Here is a 14,589-nt window from a genome sequence, read left to right as displayed (position 1 = left end):
TGCCTTCCTTCTGGGGGTACCCGAGTATTATAGAATGAGAAACATAATAACAGAAATCTATAGGTATATCCTGTTTGTATCATATTCGTATATCGTTTTTATATGAAATAAACTTAAAATATATGAAAATATGCGTTCCTGTAGTTTACCATTTTTAAGAAAATAATCCAGGAAACGATAGAGTAAGTTGTTCATTACCGAGTGAGATTTTCTACGAAGTGTAGTTTTCGGACCATATCATTGAATTTTAAATATCTGAACTATAAAAGAATATACATCTGAAAATTGGCAGAAATTATTCAAATTATTGGCCTATATAGAACCTAATAAAATACAAAACGTTAACTGGTTTCACTTCAAACAGGCACGTAATGTTATAGTAATGTTTATTAATGGAACATTAATTTTAAGTAGACACGTTAGAGCACGAATCTAGACCAAAATTCAAGGCTGTTGCTATATTTAGGCGTTATGTTTAAGGGGATATAATAAAACAAGATAAAGGAATCGACTTATAGAATCCTTATACCGTCATCATGTGTATAAAGAAATGGAATCAATAGTTCAGTTCGTTAGGTTCGGTGATTGTGAAATTTGAATGTAATCTAAGTCATAATAAATTTTGTACACCTAATTGTTTTAATAGATTTATTGTAGATCAATTAGCTATATCTTTTTACATTATGATATAAGATATGATAACCCACTATTTCATTTGATGGCAAACAATGATAAGCTCTATGTCTATTATTTTTACGTTAAAATTTGACTGATAAAAATAATGAAGAATTTTTTACAGAATTACAGTCCTAACTTATTCATACATGTTTAAAATATACACAAAAATAATGACATAGTATGTCTCAAATAAAATTTCGTTGAAACATTGTAATATTATGATAATATTAAACTTCGAGACAAAGCGTATATTTATCAGCCAGTTCTTTTTATCATACAATATTTCCTTGCAGACGTAATGAGCGGGACCAGCTTTGACTGGGTGAAACTGGAGACCAACGTGCCTGTTAGTTACCTCATTGAGTTAAGGGACTTGGGAGAATACGGTTTCTTGTTACCAGCTGAGCAAATCATACCCAACAATTTGGAAATTATGGACGCCCTAGTCGAAATGGATAGGGTGACGCGACTGATGGGCTATTACTCTGGATCAGTCCCAGTTATTTGCACGTTGAGTGTGGTCGCTCTGTGCGCTGTTGTGTCGCTTTTGATGTAATGATTAAATAAATTGAATTTGTATTTTATTACACCTGTTTATAATTTCCATTGTTCTATATACAAAATTACAAATTTTAAAATCACTGCTGTTATTTCTTTTCTTTTTTGACAACTGAAAATAGACGCATCAAAAACTTTCGATTCAAAAACAGTTTTGGTACATGAATATGTTATCGATGATATATTTCGGTGGTTGAGTCTAAAAGGAGAATACCATTTAAATAGCTGTGTCGAATAACGTCGATTTATATAGAACAAAATTGCATTTCATAATACCAGCATGTAGAGGTTGACTTAGTATAATAAGTGACTGCTCTGATGCTAATCCTCGAAACTGTATTTTTAATCTATTGTTATCATATACAAAAAAATACGTGTAGGTAAAGTACTCATATGTAATTTTTCACGTTGTGAATTATCAGAGTACGCGTTTCTAATTTGGAAATCTTTTTCTAAAATATTCAGAGTAATTATTAATTCAATCAAAAATTTACTGATATTAGTGGCATAAGTACTTTGTAATCAAGAATGACACGCGTTTCATTCGATATTATATCAAACGATAATGTTTGACACCCAAATCACTCGTTAATGCAAGCCTGATAATATATTATCACTTAATTTAATAGATTAGAAAATGAAATAATTCCAAACAGCCAAGTAGTTAGTTAGGCTTTCAAAATGATAGCTAAAATTGGAATAATATTTATAATTACATTAGTAACTTTGAATGCAGAATATGTCAGTTATAAAGACTATAAAGTTTACAAAGTTACACCGACTACAGATGATGAAGTGAATATCTTAAGTGAGTTAAAAGATCAAAATGGATTCATGTTTTGGTTAGAGTATGTTAAAAAAGGCCATGAGGCGAAAATCATGGTGGAACCAAAAAAGCAAAACATTTTTGAAAGTTATTTAGCGGATAGAAAAATTAAAAGTGAATTGATTATTGAGGACGTTGAAAGGTAAGTCTGCTTTATGTTAATTATTATATAACACAATAATTTTCAACAGTTATCTGATATGCGTAGATTTAAAGATAGAAGTAACAATTAGGATCAAGGTAGTTATAAATTCCATAAGAAATAATATAAGGAAAACAAACTAATATATGAAACATAATATAATACAATCATAAAAAATGATAATTAATGTTGATAAAAGTGCTGAGGACGAATATTACTATTTGATTTAAATCTCTACTTTCAGCGTTATCAGCAAACAGCGAAAACGTCCAGCCTCAGCTAGATCATCGCAACCCTATAAATGGGAATACTATCAAACATGGGAAGAAATTGAGGCATGGATGGAACAAATCGTAGAACAATATTCAGATGTCGCATCTATTGTAACAGCTGGACAGAGCGTTGAAGGACGTTTGATTAGAGGCATTAAAATCGATTATAAGAAACGTGAAAGACCAGTCATGGGTATGATTGAATCTGCGCTTCATGCTAGAGAATGGATTACACCAGTAACAGCGACGTGGATTATAAACGAGTTTCTAACAAGCAATGATGCTGATATAAGATTTCTCGCTGAAAATGTTGAGTGGCATATATTTCCAGTTACCAATCCGGATGGCTACGTTTACTCTTTCACAGATGTAAGATATACATTTTAAAACATCTGAAGAAAATAAGGGACACCATTTTCTTTAGTTTACCAATAATTGTTACATTTGGAATTTAATAATTTGTATTTAGTTACCAATAATCAACATAAAAAGAACAATACCATACTCTTTTAGCACAAATGGTCCCTATTTTCTTTCGATTAGTGCGTTTTATGAAATAACTGTATACTGATTGTTTAATTTTTATAATCTATTTTAGAATAGAATGTGGAGAAAGAACCGTAGTAAAGCGAGTTTCACGAACTGTAGCCAATGGAATCTTAATGACGATATCAGTAATGGAGTGGATTTAAATAGAAATTTTGGTTATTTATGGATGGGTATGATAGCTGTATTTGACCTATTTGAACTTATATGGAATTGTGATAAATTATAGATTCATTATTCCAAAATTATATAGCGCATATCAGTTATAACAACATTACAATTTAATGTATTATAAGTTTATTATATTGTAATAAATTGAGATAACGTCATATATTATTGTTGCTTGTGTAAATTAAAATGATAAATATGTGTATGCCAACTTCTTAAGTTTCGAAATCAGTAGAAAAAAGTTAAATAGAGAGGAAATACAGAATTTTATAATATCATGTGAAATTTCTTGAATTACTTTTTCCATCATGAAATGTACGTTTAAAGGGAGATTTCAATAAAATTCAATATTAATGACATATTCATTATTCCTTTTTAGTAATAGGAGCTTCGCAAAATCCATGCTCCGAAACGTACGCGGGTAAATATGCCTTTTCTGAACCTGAAGCTATGGCAATTGCCAATTATGTCACGGGGCTGCAAAGAAGAGGAAATTTGGTATATTATTTCGCTCTTCACTCCTATTCGCAGATGATTCTTGTACCATACAGTCATGTAGGAGGAGCTGATGTTTTAAGTGCACCAAATTATGGAGACATGGTGAGTTTCTTTAAATGATTACAAACTAATTGGCTGCTTTAACAAATTATTACATTTTATCCTTTGACTTAAGGTTGCCTGACAGAAATAGTTTCTACCCATAAAGCTGCCATTTTATACAATTAACTTAACGTATTTTTTGATTTCATAAAACAAACTTTTGTTTTATAAATAGTGTATTATAAATAGTTTTGTATGATCAAAATTTGCCTTTGTGTTATTCCAGTTGTCCAGCTATCTATGCATCAAATTTTATTGCAATCGGTTCAGCACTTTTCGGGTGAAAGAGTAACAAACACACACATATTGTTACAAACTTTCGCATTTATAATATTAGTAGGGTATGCATACAAAGAGAAAAGAAGTCAATTATATTGTGAGCCTCATTTACTCCCACATTACTTCTCTTTTTAACTTTGCAGTATATGCGTATCATTTACTAGTCGCTCCTCCTGGCTCCTCTTGGTATAAAAATAAAGCGATGTATAGAAATTAAAACTTATTCACGGGGAGACTCTTAGACCACGCTCGCTGTAAAGTGTTCGAAACGTCAGGTTAATAATATAATGAATAAATCGCGTTTAAAATCTGTTAAAAGTTTTTAATTTCTAAATGTATAATACTCGCGTTAAATCAAATACAAGAAAATACTAAAGCGATGTAACTTACTGCTGGTAAAATTATTGTTTAAATCGTTTTTATAATTCCGGAGGCTATAGCTTATGTTATATGTTTACTTGAAATATAAAATGTGAACACATAATCAATTCTTTCCATGACTTGTTAAGCGAATACATACTTATTTGTTTTTAGTTTGAAATTGCTGTAAAAGGGGCAGAGAAGTTGACACTGCGTCATAACACATCGTATGCAGTTGGGACATCTTTAGATATTTTATGTAAGTTCTTTATTTAGGTAGTTTATATTCGGAACAATGCAATTTCAGAAAAATATGCTATAGAAACTTTATTTTTTATGTTTATAGAATGTATTTTTATATTAAACCTAGCTGTACCGGCGAACTTCGCAACGCCATAGAATATTGTTTCGACATATTTTCCTTATCGTTCTCACCTTTTAAAGCCTCCCCAGACTTACACGGACATATCAAGACCAAAATTAGATTAATCCGTCCAGCCGTTCTCGAGTTTTAGCGAGACTAAAGAACTGCAATAGATTTTTATATATAAGATTTAGTTCGTTTTAATTTAAATAGGTCGTTATAACAATATCGTATCATAATTATCAACAACCGTGTACATTCTGGATTTGCACTCTTCAAAAGTAAAATAATTGTTCATCAAAGCACAACATGTCCTCCTGTTTCAGATCCAGTTACTGGATCAGCTTTTGATTGGGTAAAAGGAGGTGCCCATGTACCCATTGTGCTTCTGTACGAACTACGAGACGTCGGAGAATACGGTTTCCTCCTACCACCAGAACAAATTATTCCAAACAATGAAGAAGTAATGGATTCATTGGTTGAAATTGATAAAGTGACAAGATCATTAGGTTACTATCATAGTTCAGCAAATATAATTAAAATCAGCAGTGTTTTAGTAGCTATAGCGTTATTATTACATTTGTAAAATCATAATAAACTACTAACAAACTTTGTGTTTATGTTTGAGTGTTTGATCCTATACTTGATTAATGGTAATCTTATCGCTTATCATTGTAGCACACGTTTATTGGTTTATTTAGATAAAACTATATAACTGACATATATTATACCGTTCAATTTACTATTAAGATGTATTGTGGATTTCTGTGATACACGACACATCAAAAAATAAAAAAAAATAAACATGAAATTATTTTTTTTCATTTTAAATGCTATTTTTTTATGCAATGCGTATAAAAGTTATGATAATTATAAAGTGTACAAAGTGATACCAAGCTCAGAAATACAAATGCAAATGCTATCTGATTTACGTAAGAATGGTTATGATTTTTGGACCGATGTGCCGAAAGTTGGAGAAAATGTTAGAATAATGGTATCACCGCTGCAAGATGAGGAATTCAATACATATGTAAACAGTGTTGGGTTAGCACCTGAAATAGTCATACCTAATGTACAGACGTAAGTATACTGGAAAAAAATATCGTAGTATTCATTGAGAAAATATTGAAGTTTGTTTTAAAAATTATATGGAGGGCATTTATCTATACAATTTTTGACAATTAAGTATTCTACCCAATTTTTATTAAGAGCATTCATATATGAAGCATAATATTATATGTATAGGTCTATTTCCTTCTCCTCGCCCTTCCCAGTCCATTCCTTCTTTCCAGTCATCAATCATTTCCTCATCCCTTTTCCCTAAAAAGCGGGCAGCGCATTCTCAGAGGTCTGTGTCTCTGCGAATGTTCATGGGCGGTGGTGATCGTTTACCATCAGGCGAACCACCAGCTCAGTTGCTCGCTATGACATAAACAAAATATATGTACATAATTTGAATATGAATTATTTCTAATAAAATAATAGTTACGAAGATAGTTAATATTATGTTTTAGACTAATAAATGATCAGCGAAAACCGAGCACTGGGGCGAAACGTAGTAGTCTTGGTTCCTACTCATGGACGACATATCACAATTTGTCAGAAATTCACGCGTGGCTTGATGAACTACAGGTTTTATACCCTGGTATAGTCACACCAGTCATAATAGGACATTCAAATGAGGGTAGACCCATAAAAGGTGTTATTATTGACTTCAAAGCCGATAAAAGAGGTGACAAGCCCCTAATAGGAATGTTAGAAGGTGGTATTCACTCAAGGGAATGGATATCACCGGCCACTCTGACCTGGATCATAAAAGAATTCTTAACGAGTGATAATTCCGATGTAAGATTGATGGCTGAAGCCTTCGTGTGGCATATTTTCCCAGTTATAAATCCAGATGGCTATGAATATACATTTGTTGAGGTATGTTTCATTTTAAACATTAATCAAAATTTAACATGGCAAAGAAATTTGTGTTTCATTGAACTATGTAGTTATTTTTCTTATTTTTGATTATTGGCAAAGAAGCTCTGGATCGCCTGATGGTAAGCGACCAGCACCCCCCATAAAATTTTCAGAGGCTGTTTGCCTACAGTGCACATGGAGGCAAACAGCCTCCACACTGCACTGTAGGCTGTGATTGATGAAAAGAATAAAGGTATGCGAATGGAAAGGTAAAGATAGGGACTTCCGGCTCCCTCACTCACCAAATTAAACCTAGTAGCATGCTACTATTTCACATTGATCTTCTGTGGGGCTGTGGTACCTTCCTCGGTGCAGGATGGCGTATTATTATCTAGAATTAAAACATATCAGAGAATCAGAGATCAGTTGAAATAAGGAAAATGTATGTAAAATAAAAAAAAGTAAAAAAAAAATCAATAACGTAATTGTTCCTTACAGAATCGTATGTGGAGAAAGAATAGAAACAATCGGCACTGGACTAATTGTACTTCGGACGATGATTTAAGCAATGGCATTGATCTTAACAGAAACTTTGATTTTGTCTGGATGAGTTAGTAACTATTGAACTTATATATGTCCAAGAATCAAAAAAGTTCGACGACATGTGACATCTGCCAACCCGCACTTGGCCAGCGTGGTGGATTATGGCCTGAACCCTTATAGGAGGCCTGTGTCCCAGCAGTGGGAGCATAAATGGGCTGATGATGATGATATATGTAAACTAGACGCTCGTCCTGGCTCCGACCTGAAATCAAGATTCCTGTTTTATCCCAACGGAGCAATCGGCATAAAAAGTGTCCTATCACCCAAGTTAGCTCATACCCTGTCTGTATCAAATTTCATCAAAATTGGTGTGATTGACGAACAAACATCCAAAAAACAAACTTTCACATTTATAATATTAGTGTGAAGTGTGATAAGTAATGCCACCCTGTGAATCGAACGGACCACAACGACAAAACGACTATATGCACGTTTGAATTTGTGTGTGTGTGTATATTCTATGCATGTATTAAAATATGTGTATGTATGGGTAATTTTTTCTGTGCCGGTTTTCCTTTGACTACGAGAGTGTAACCGCGTGCGGATAGCTAGTTTTATATAATTCTCTTATAGCAATGGGAGCATCATCAAACCCTTGCGACCAGACCTTCGCGGGACCTTCACCAGCTTCCGAACCAGAGACCCAAGCGATATCGAACTACGTTCAAAATTAAAGGAGTCTGGCAATATGATCTACTATATTGCTTTCCATTCCTACTCACAGATGATTCTGATCCCCTACAGCCATGTTGGTGGAACTGATGTTCTGCAGGTTGATAATTATGGTGATCTGGTAAGAATTTTAATTAATTTGATGTAATTTTTGATAACTTCTACTGGGGCACTTTGGTGGAATGGACTTCATCATACCCAAGTACAGGTTTAGGTTTTAAAGCTGGAATTAGTAGAAAAATTTGATTGATATATAAATAGGGATTGTAAATATGAAATAATTTTTTATTTACATTACAATAAAAAACTTTCGAGTCAAGATTGCATTTGCGATTACTTCATTTATAAAGTTAATCATTGAAGACATTAAATGTAACATTTTACTAAACCCAAATTTAAGTTTTAAAGAACGGACGGCTGAAATTAGTTTAATAAATTTATGAGGTTAGTAAATGATATTATGCATTATTCTTTATTCCATCGCAATCCTTGAATTAAGATATGCTTTATGTTGTATTCCATTTCAATAAGAGTAAATCATAATAAAAAAATACAATATTTATAATTTTATGAAGAACTTGTAAAAATATATAGCACCCACTATCAAAGTTAAAACCTTTAATATATGCGGACACAGAATAAAAATATGTTAAAAAATACTTGGTATTTGCCTCATAATATTTTTTTAACAGTATGAAATAGCGATTCGGGGGATTCAAAAACTGACAGAAAAATATGGAACTGCATATGTCACGGGTACATCACGGGATATTCTTTGTAAGTTTCTTTGTAATCTTAAGAAGGGTCAATAAAATTTTCAAGTTATAATTAGATTCAATTAAATTATTAAACATTTGAGAAATATGTAGAATTAAAAGTCGAATTTCTTAGTATCACGAGTACGATTCGATATTCTCTGATCGCTGTCTTATCAATAGTTTCACGTTGATAGATGATAATTTAATTTATACTTTACAGATGAGGTAACAGGGTCAAGTTTCGATTGGGTAAAGGGTGTAGCTAATGTCCCAATAGTATACCTATTCGAGCTACGTGACGTCGGGGAGTACGGGTTTCTCTTACCGACAGATCAAATAATACCAAACAACGAAGAAATTATGGCTTGCCTGATTAAAATGGACAAAACGACAAGGGAATTGGGATATTATTATTCGAGCTCCGGCACTATTTTAGCTTCTTTCGTTGCAATATTATTTAATGTTGTTTTATTGACAGTTATACAATAAATGTTTGTTTTTTCTTATTTTTTTTTTTGTTTAGACTAACAGCTTGTATTAATAGCGTAACTACAAAATATTTAACAGTATTTAATTTTTCGTGTTATAGAATTTGAATCTATATTAATATTATAAAACTGAAGAGTTTGTTTGTTTGAACGCACTAATCTAAGGAACTACTGGTCTGATTTGAAAAATTATTTTAGTGTTAGATAGCCGGGCGAAAAAAATCACAAACGAATATTAACACTAATTTATTTATTAGCCTTAAGCCTAATCGCTTAACGCCATCGAAATAAAATCGCAGATTCCTCGCATGCTCACTGAATGTCTAGGAATAATAATAAGAAATCACTTCAGACAAGGCATTTCGAGAAAAGGATGTTTAGATAATTAACTCTGGATATTTATGGTGTTCGTAACTCTGATCACTCCCAAGGGTATTGGTTGAAGACGTGTGTTTATTTGTTGAGATGAATTCATATTGGGAACTAGTTGGAGATGTTCCATCACGAAGTAACAGTATAAAGTGCTCGTTGTAATGACTAGCCTACACCTTAACTTGAAGGTCTCATGAAATCAAGCTAATTTTAATATTATTATCCGAATTTAGTGAAAATGTAAATAAACGTAATTTATTTCTATTCCTCTTTTAACTGCATATATTCATTTTTTTAATCAAAACGCTTTTTTTTATGTGTTTTCTTTATATCGCTCTTATTGTAATCTTATAATACAATTGGACTAATTTATAATTATCTATTACTAATTTATATCAGGTAATTTTATCTTGCTATCTCTTTAATTTATTTTTAACTAGCGATCCGACCCGACTTCGTATGGGTGCAATGCTGATAGTAAATACACTACAGAAAAACTGTGAACGTTGTATGTCAAAATATACTGCCGCCCCGGCCGGCCATACCGCCGCAAGCGCTACGTCTTTAAATCTGTAATATCTTCGAAAATATTAATTTAAATCTTGTGGGTTATAGGTAAGGAGAAAGAACGAAAGAAAGAAAGTTTTATACTATGTAGTGGTTATACCAGCTTCAAAAACTTTTCCATTTATGAATGAGATCCATTACTCTTTCCTTATTCTTCCCAGTCTTATCCTTTCCTTCCATCAACAATCCCTTTCTTAATCACTTGTATTTAAAAGTCATCAATGCATTGGCAAAGCGTAAGACTCATAGGCGATGATAGCGCTTACCATCAGGCGAATCAGGCTCAGTTGCCCGCTATGACATGGAAAAAACCATCCAGCGATCCACCAGCTATTTGCCGACAAGATGCAAAAGAATATCTTTATTTATATTCTGTCTGCTAGATTATATTATTATTTCTCTCATTACGTTAACACATATTTACACCAACGCACGAGTGGGTTAACTTAATATAAAAATAAACCATAATGTCTCACCGGATGATATGAGGAGCAATAAATAACAGAACCCCTGACACTGTGACGCTTGACTGAAATCAGATGTCATGCGGCCACAAATCATAGTCCACACCTATTCCACTTATTTGGAGCAGTAATGGAATGGAGTGGTGTTTGTTTTTTTCTTGTGTATTTGATGTGTTGTGAGAATGAATGGAGCTAAGGTTTGTGTGAGAATTGCGTATGTTGTGTAAGAAATGATTTTTCGGTCTATTTTAATTAATGAAATAGTATTTAAATCTGTACTAATATTATAAAACTCTAAAAGTTTGTTTGTTTGTTTGAACGCACTAATCTCAGGAACTGCTGGTCCGATTTGAAAAATTCATTCAGTGTTAGATAGCACAAGCCAGGGCGGACCGCTAGTGTATAAAAAGATCATACTTGAACCCCCAAGTTTCAAACACTACAGAAATGTCACAATGAGAGGTTTGAAAGCCGTTAAAAAGTCTTTAATTTCTAAACTTCAATTCTTGGATAAAAAAAGAAAATACTCTTTTTCGATAATGTTAATGTTAATAAAAGAATATATAGCGTGAAAGAGCAAAAAACACACACACATCCTTACAAACTTTCGCATTTATAATATTAAGTAGGATAGTAGGATAGGCTTAGTAGGATCTTCCTATATGAATGGATCGATCGATGGAGTTTGGTAAATATTTAGCATATTCTGTTGAAAATGGCTAGTTCATTTTGTTAAGCTGCCCATTTAGATGCTTCTAGAAGATAAACTTTATAACAATATTAGCTCGATACAGGATAAATTTAAGCGCTTATTATATACAGGAAGCAATTTTTTTTCAATAGCCTTCATATACGACTTTGAGTAAACATAATGTTATAGAAAAACATCTCTATATAAATTGCAATCGCATCAGATTTGTGTTAGTAAAAATGTACAGTAAAATCTTCTCCAAGTGACCTCGTTAACTACCGCTCATCCTGGCTCCACTCGAAGTAAGCTTTGATAAGAAAAAAAAAATTTAATAGAATGTTTAATAGAATATTTAATAGAACAGATTCTGCTGAAGGAAAAAGTAAAAAAATAGTATTTTTTAGTAAAAGAAATGTTATTGATTCTCTGTTTTATTTACAGTACCCATTTATAATCTATCTATCACAAATTTAATATAAATTTGGTAATAACATTTTTGAATGACAATGTACTTTCGAATTTATAATATTATTACGAATTTTCATACAAAATTTTACATTCGAACACAAAATAGCTGTGGCCGCAAGCCAAGTCTTAATTGGCAGAGGTTTTAATGAGAATCGTCTCCATGGTTTTCTTTAGCCAAAACGTTTTCAATTTATATGATAATATTTCGTAATGATCCTTTTTATTGTTTTCCCTTTTGTCCTTGCGTAAAATTTAATTACGGGAAGGATTTAATGGATATATCGACTTCAATAGTTATATGTAATGTAGATTCGAGGTGAAATTCGATATAATACATAATTATTTATTTAGGTTTTTTTCTCTTTTTATTTTTAATAAATTTATTTTTAATAGCACCTCCATGTTTTTCATTAATATAAACTGCGTTTACCTTGTCAACCAGGTTGTCTGGAAGAGATCGTTGCTTACGCGATACGACCGCCTATTGCGTTCTTCATACTTGTGGTTTTATTTTATTTTTGTTTGTACTGTTCTTGTAAAGGTGCATAATAAAGAGTTTTGATTGACAGACCACCGAATTTATCGCTAGGAATCGAACTCGTGCGTGCATGTATTAAAATATGTATTGTTTTATTAATACAATGATATACATCTTATTATTTTTCCATATACATATATTTTTATGTGAGAGCTGGCAATTGAGCTGGTAATGGTAAACGGTTGACACTTGCAGAGGTAAATAACAAATGAGTTGTCAGCTTTTTAAAAAGTAAAGTAGATTTATTGTGGTAGTCGAGATCGGGCCAGCTCGCACCGGGAAAATACCACACCCCCACAGAAGACCGGCGTGAAATAGCATTCTGCTGTGTTTCGTTCTGTGAGTGGGGGAGTCGGAGGCCCATATCCTTTTCCTTACCCTTCTCATTCCCTTCTTTTATTCCTCTCGTTATTCTTTTCTCAATCCGTTTGGTCTGCAAACAAACGGTCTGCATACGCCTCTCCAAATGTTCATGGGCGGTGGTAGCGTTTACCATCAAGCGACCTACCAGCTCCATTGCCGACGGTGACATAAAAAAAAGTTAAGGGATGCAGTAAGAATTAAGACGAGAAATGAGGAATAGGATGCGGGATTATGGCCTGAACCCTGATAGGAGGCCTGTGTCCCAGCAGTGGGAACATATATGGGCTGATGATGATGATGATGATGCGGGCTCTACCACTCACCGTACGAAACAAAATAGCTATTATATGCTACTACCTCACGCTGATCATCTGTGGGGGTGTTGTACCCAACGCTAGCTATGCCAATTCGTGCTGAAGCGTGCTTGACTCCGACAATAGAATAAAGTACAACAATACACACAAATAGATTTAGAATTATAGAATTATTAAAAAAAATACATAATAAATTCGTTTATATAACAGAACCATAAATGCATCACACGTAAATATTTTCCTTCAAAACACCAATATTTTATGACCTGTCACTGCTTATATTTATTAGCAAACTATAGCAAGCTCTAATCTGGTGGCCGGTATACGTCGATCTCTGCTGTCGCATTAGACTAAAGCCGAGCGAGGTCTCAAGATCTGGACATTGGATTCCTTTTAAAATTAACTCGGTTTACGTCTAAAACTATTATAAAAGCTATAAACAAGTGACGCAGTCATTTATTGATGCTTTAAACTTTATACCAGAATAGTTTTCAGTTATTTTTATCTGAACGGATGCTTATTTGTATTCATTAGCCATCAAACAGTTATTTTGACGGTCATATAATTTATGATATTATGATCATAATCGAATGTTATGTCATAATTTCTTTACACTTTTATGTGACAGGAAAGGTAAATGAATGTCGTCATTGATAACTTATAGAATTTATAAATCACGTTTTGAGTACCACACCCACAGAGAAAACCGGCGTGAAATAGTGGCATGCCTCTGTGTTTCGCATAGTGAGTGGGGGAGCCGGAGGCCCATTTCCTTTTCCTCACCCGTCTCATTCCTTCTTTCCAGTCCTCAATCCTTTCTTCACTCCTCTCCTTTAGACATAAATGATTTTTGAAAACTGTATCGGTGGTTGTATAATCCTATATCCAGCATAAACTGCGACGCACAAGATGGACAAACAAACAAACACTTCGCTGTTACACTAATTATTATTTACGCTAATGATTATCCCAAAAGCGTGGAAATGAGTTTAATGTGAACAGAAAATACCTCGCCATGGGAGAATGGTGATGTGTTCGAACCTAATTTATCACGTGGCGACAGGATCGAGTCCTCCCCAGCGTTTGACAGGACGTCACAAATTGTCAACTTGCTGGGAAGTGGATATGGGGTCAGGATGTAGCGATTAGCGATTTTATAGGTGCAAAGTTTGAGTCGGTTAAAACCGCATTGAAACGTGAGTTATGTTTCATTGATTCATTAATGGTTATTAAATAAATTAATAATACTTAATACTTTAAATTGTCAAAACTTGACCAAATTTAAATGGGACCACACGGGAGACACCCGCTTTTAAATAAAAAACGAATTATCTAAATTGGTTCACCCGTATAGGTTATTAGTTCCTCCTTTTTTTTAATTTAAAATCACAATTATCTTCAACCTTACAAATATTATGAAAGCGAAAGTTTGTAAGGATGTGTGTGTGTTTGTTGCTCTTTCACGCAAAAACTATTGAACCGGTGGCAATGAAATTTGGTACGTAGACAGCGGGACAACTGGAATAACATATAGGCAACTTTTCAATCCGATATTTCTCGGGATACGGATTTACGCGGGTGAAACCGCGG

General features: G+C 33.2%; 2 protein-coding genes across 2 annotated transcripts in view; both read left to right on the top strand.

The window, feature by feature from the left end:
* LOC119828746 (zinc carboxypeptidase-like) overlaps window positions 1-1,234 on the top strand; it is a 5,878-nt gene extending 4,644 nt beyond the window's left edge. Inside the window, exon 6 of the mRNA XM_038350989.1 lies at window positions 972-1,234. Coding sequence (XP_038206917.1) covers window positions 972-1,234 — 263 coding nt within the window. The remainder of the gene's footprint in view (window positions 1-971) is intronic.
* Window positions 1,235-1,917: 683 nt separating this feature from the next.
* On the top strand, window positions 1,918-14,141 carry LOC119828745 (putative carboxypeptidase suro-1). The gene is given in 14 exon segments (XM_038350987.1): window positions 1,918-2,204; window positions 2,449-2,845; window positions 3,075-3,195; window positions 3,570-3,790; window positions 4,604-4,688; window positions 5,120-5,375; window positions 5,691-5,873; window positions 6,308-6,719; window positions 7,200-7,311; window positions 7,878-7,967; window positions 7,970-8,097; window positions 8,669-8,753; window positions 8,955-9,158; window positions 14,002-14,141. Coding segments are annotated over 14 exon segments (2,721 nt in total).
* Window positions 14,142-14,589: the final 448 nt, after the last annotated feature.

The sequence above is a fragment of the Zerene cesonia genome, chromosome 8, assembly GCF_012273895.1.
Source record: "Zerene cesonia ecotype Mississippi chromosome 8, Zerene_cesonia_1.1, whole genome shotgun sequence".
NCBI classification, from domain to species: domain Eukaryota; kingdom Metazoa; phylum Arthropoda; class Insecta; order Lepidoptera; family Pieridae; genus Zerene; species Zerene cesonia.
Note: the sequence above shows the minus strand (reverse complement) of the source record. Positions and strands in the feature narration are given on the sequence as shown.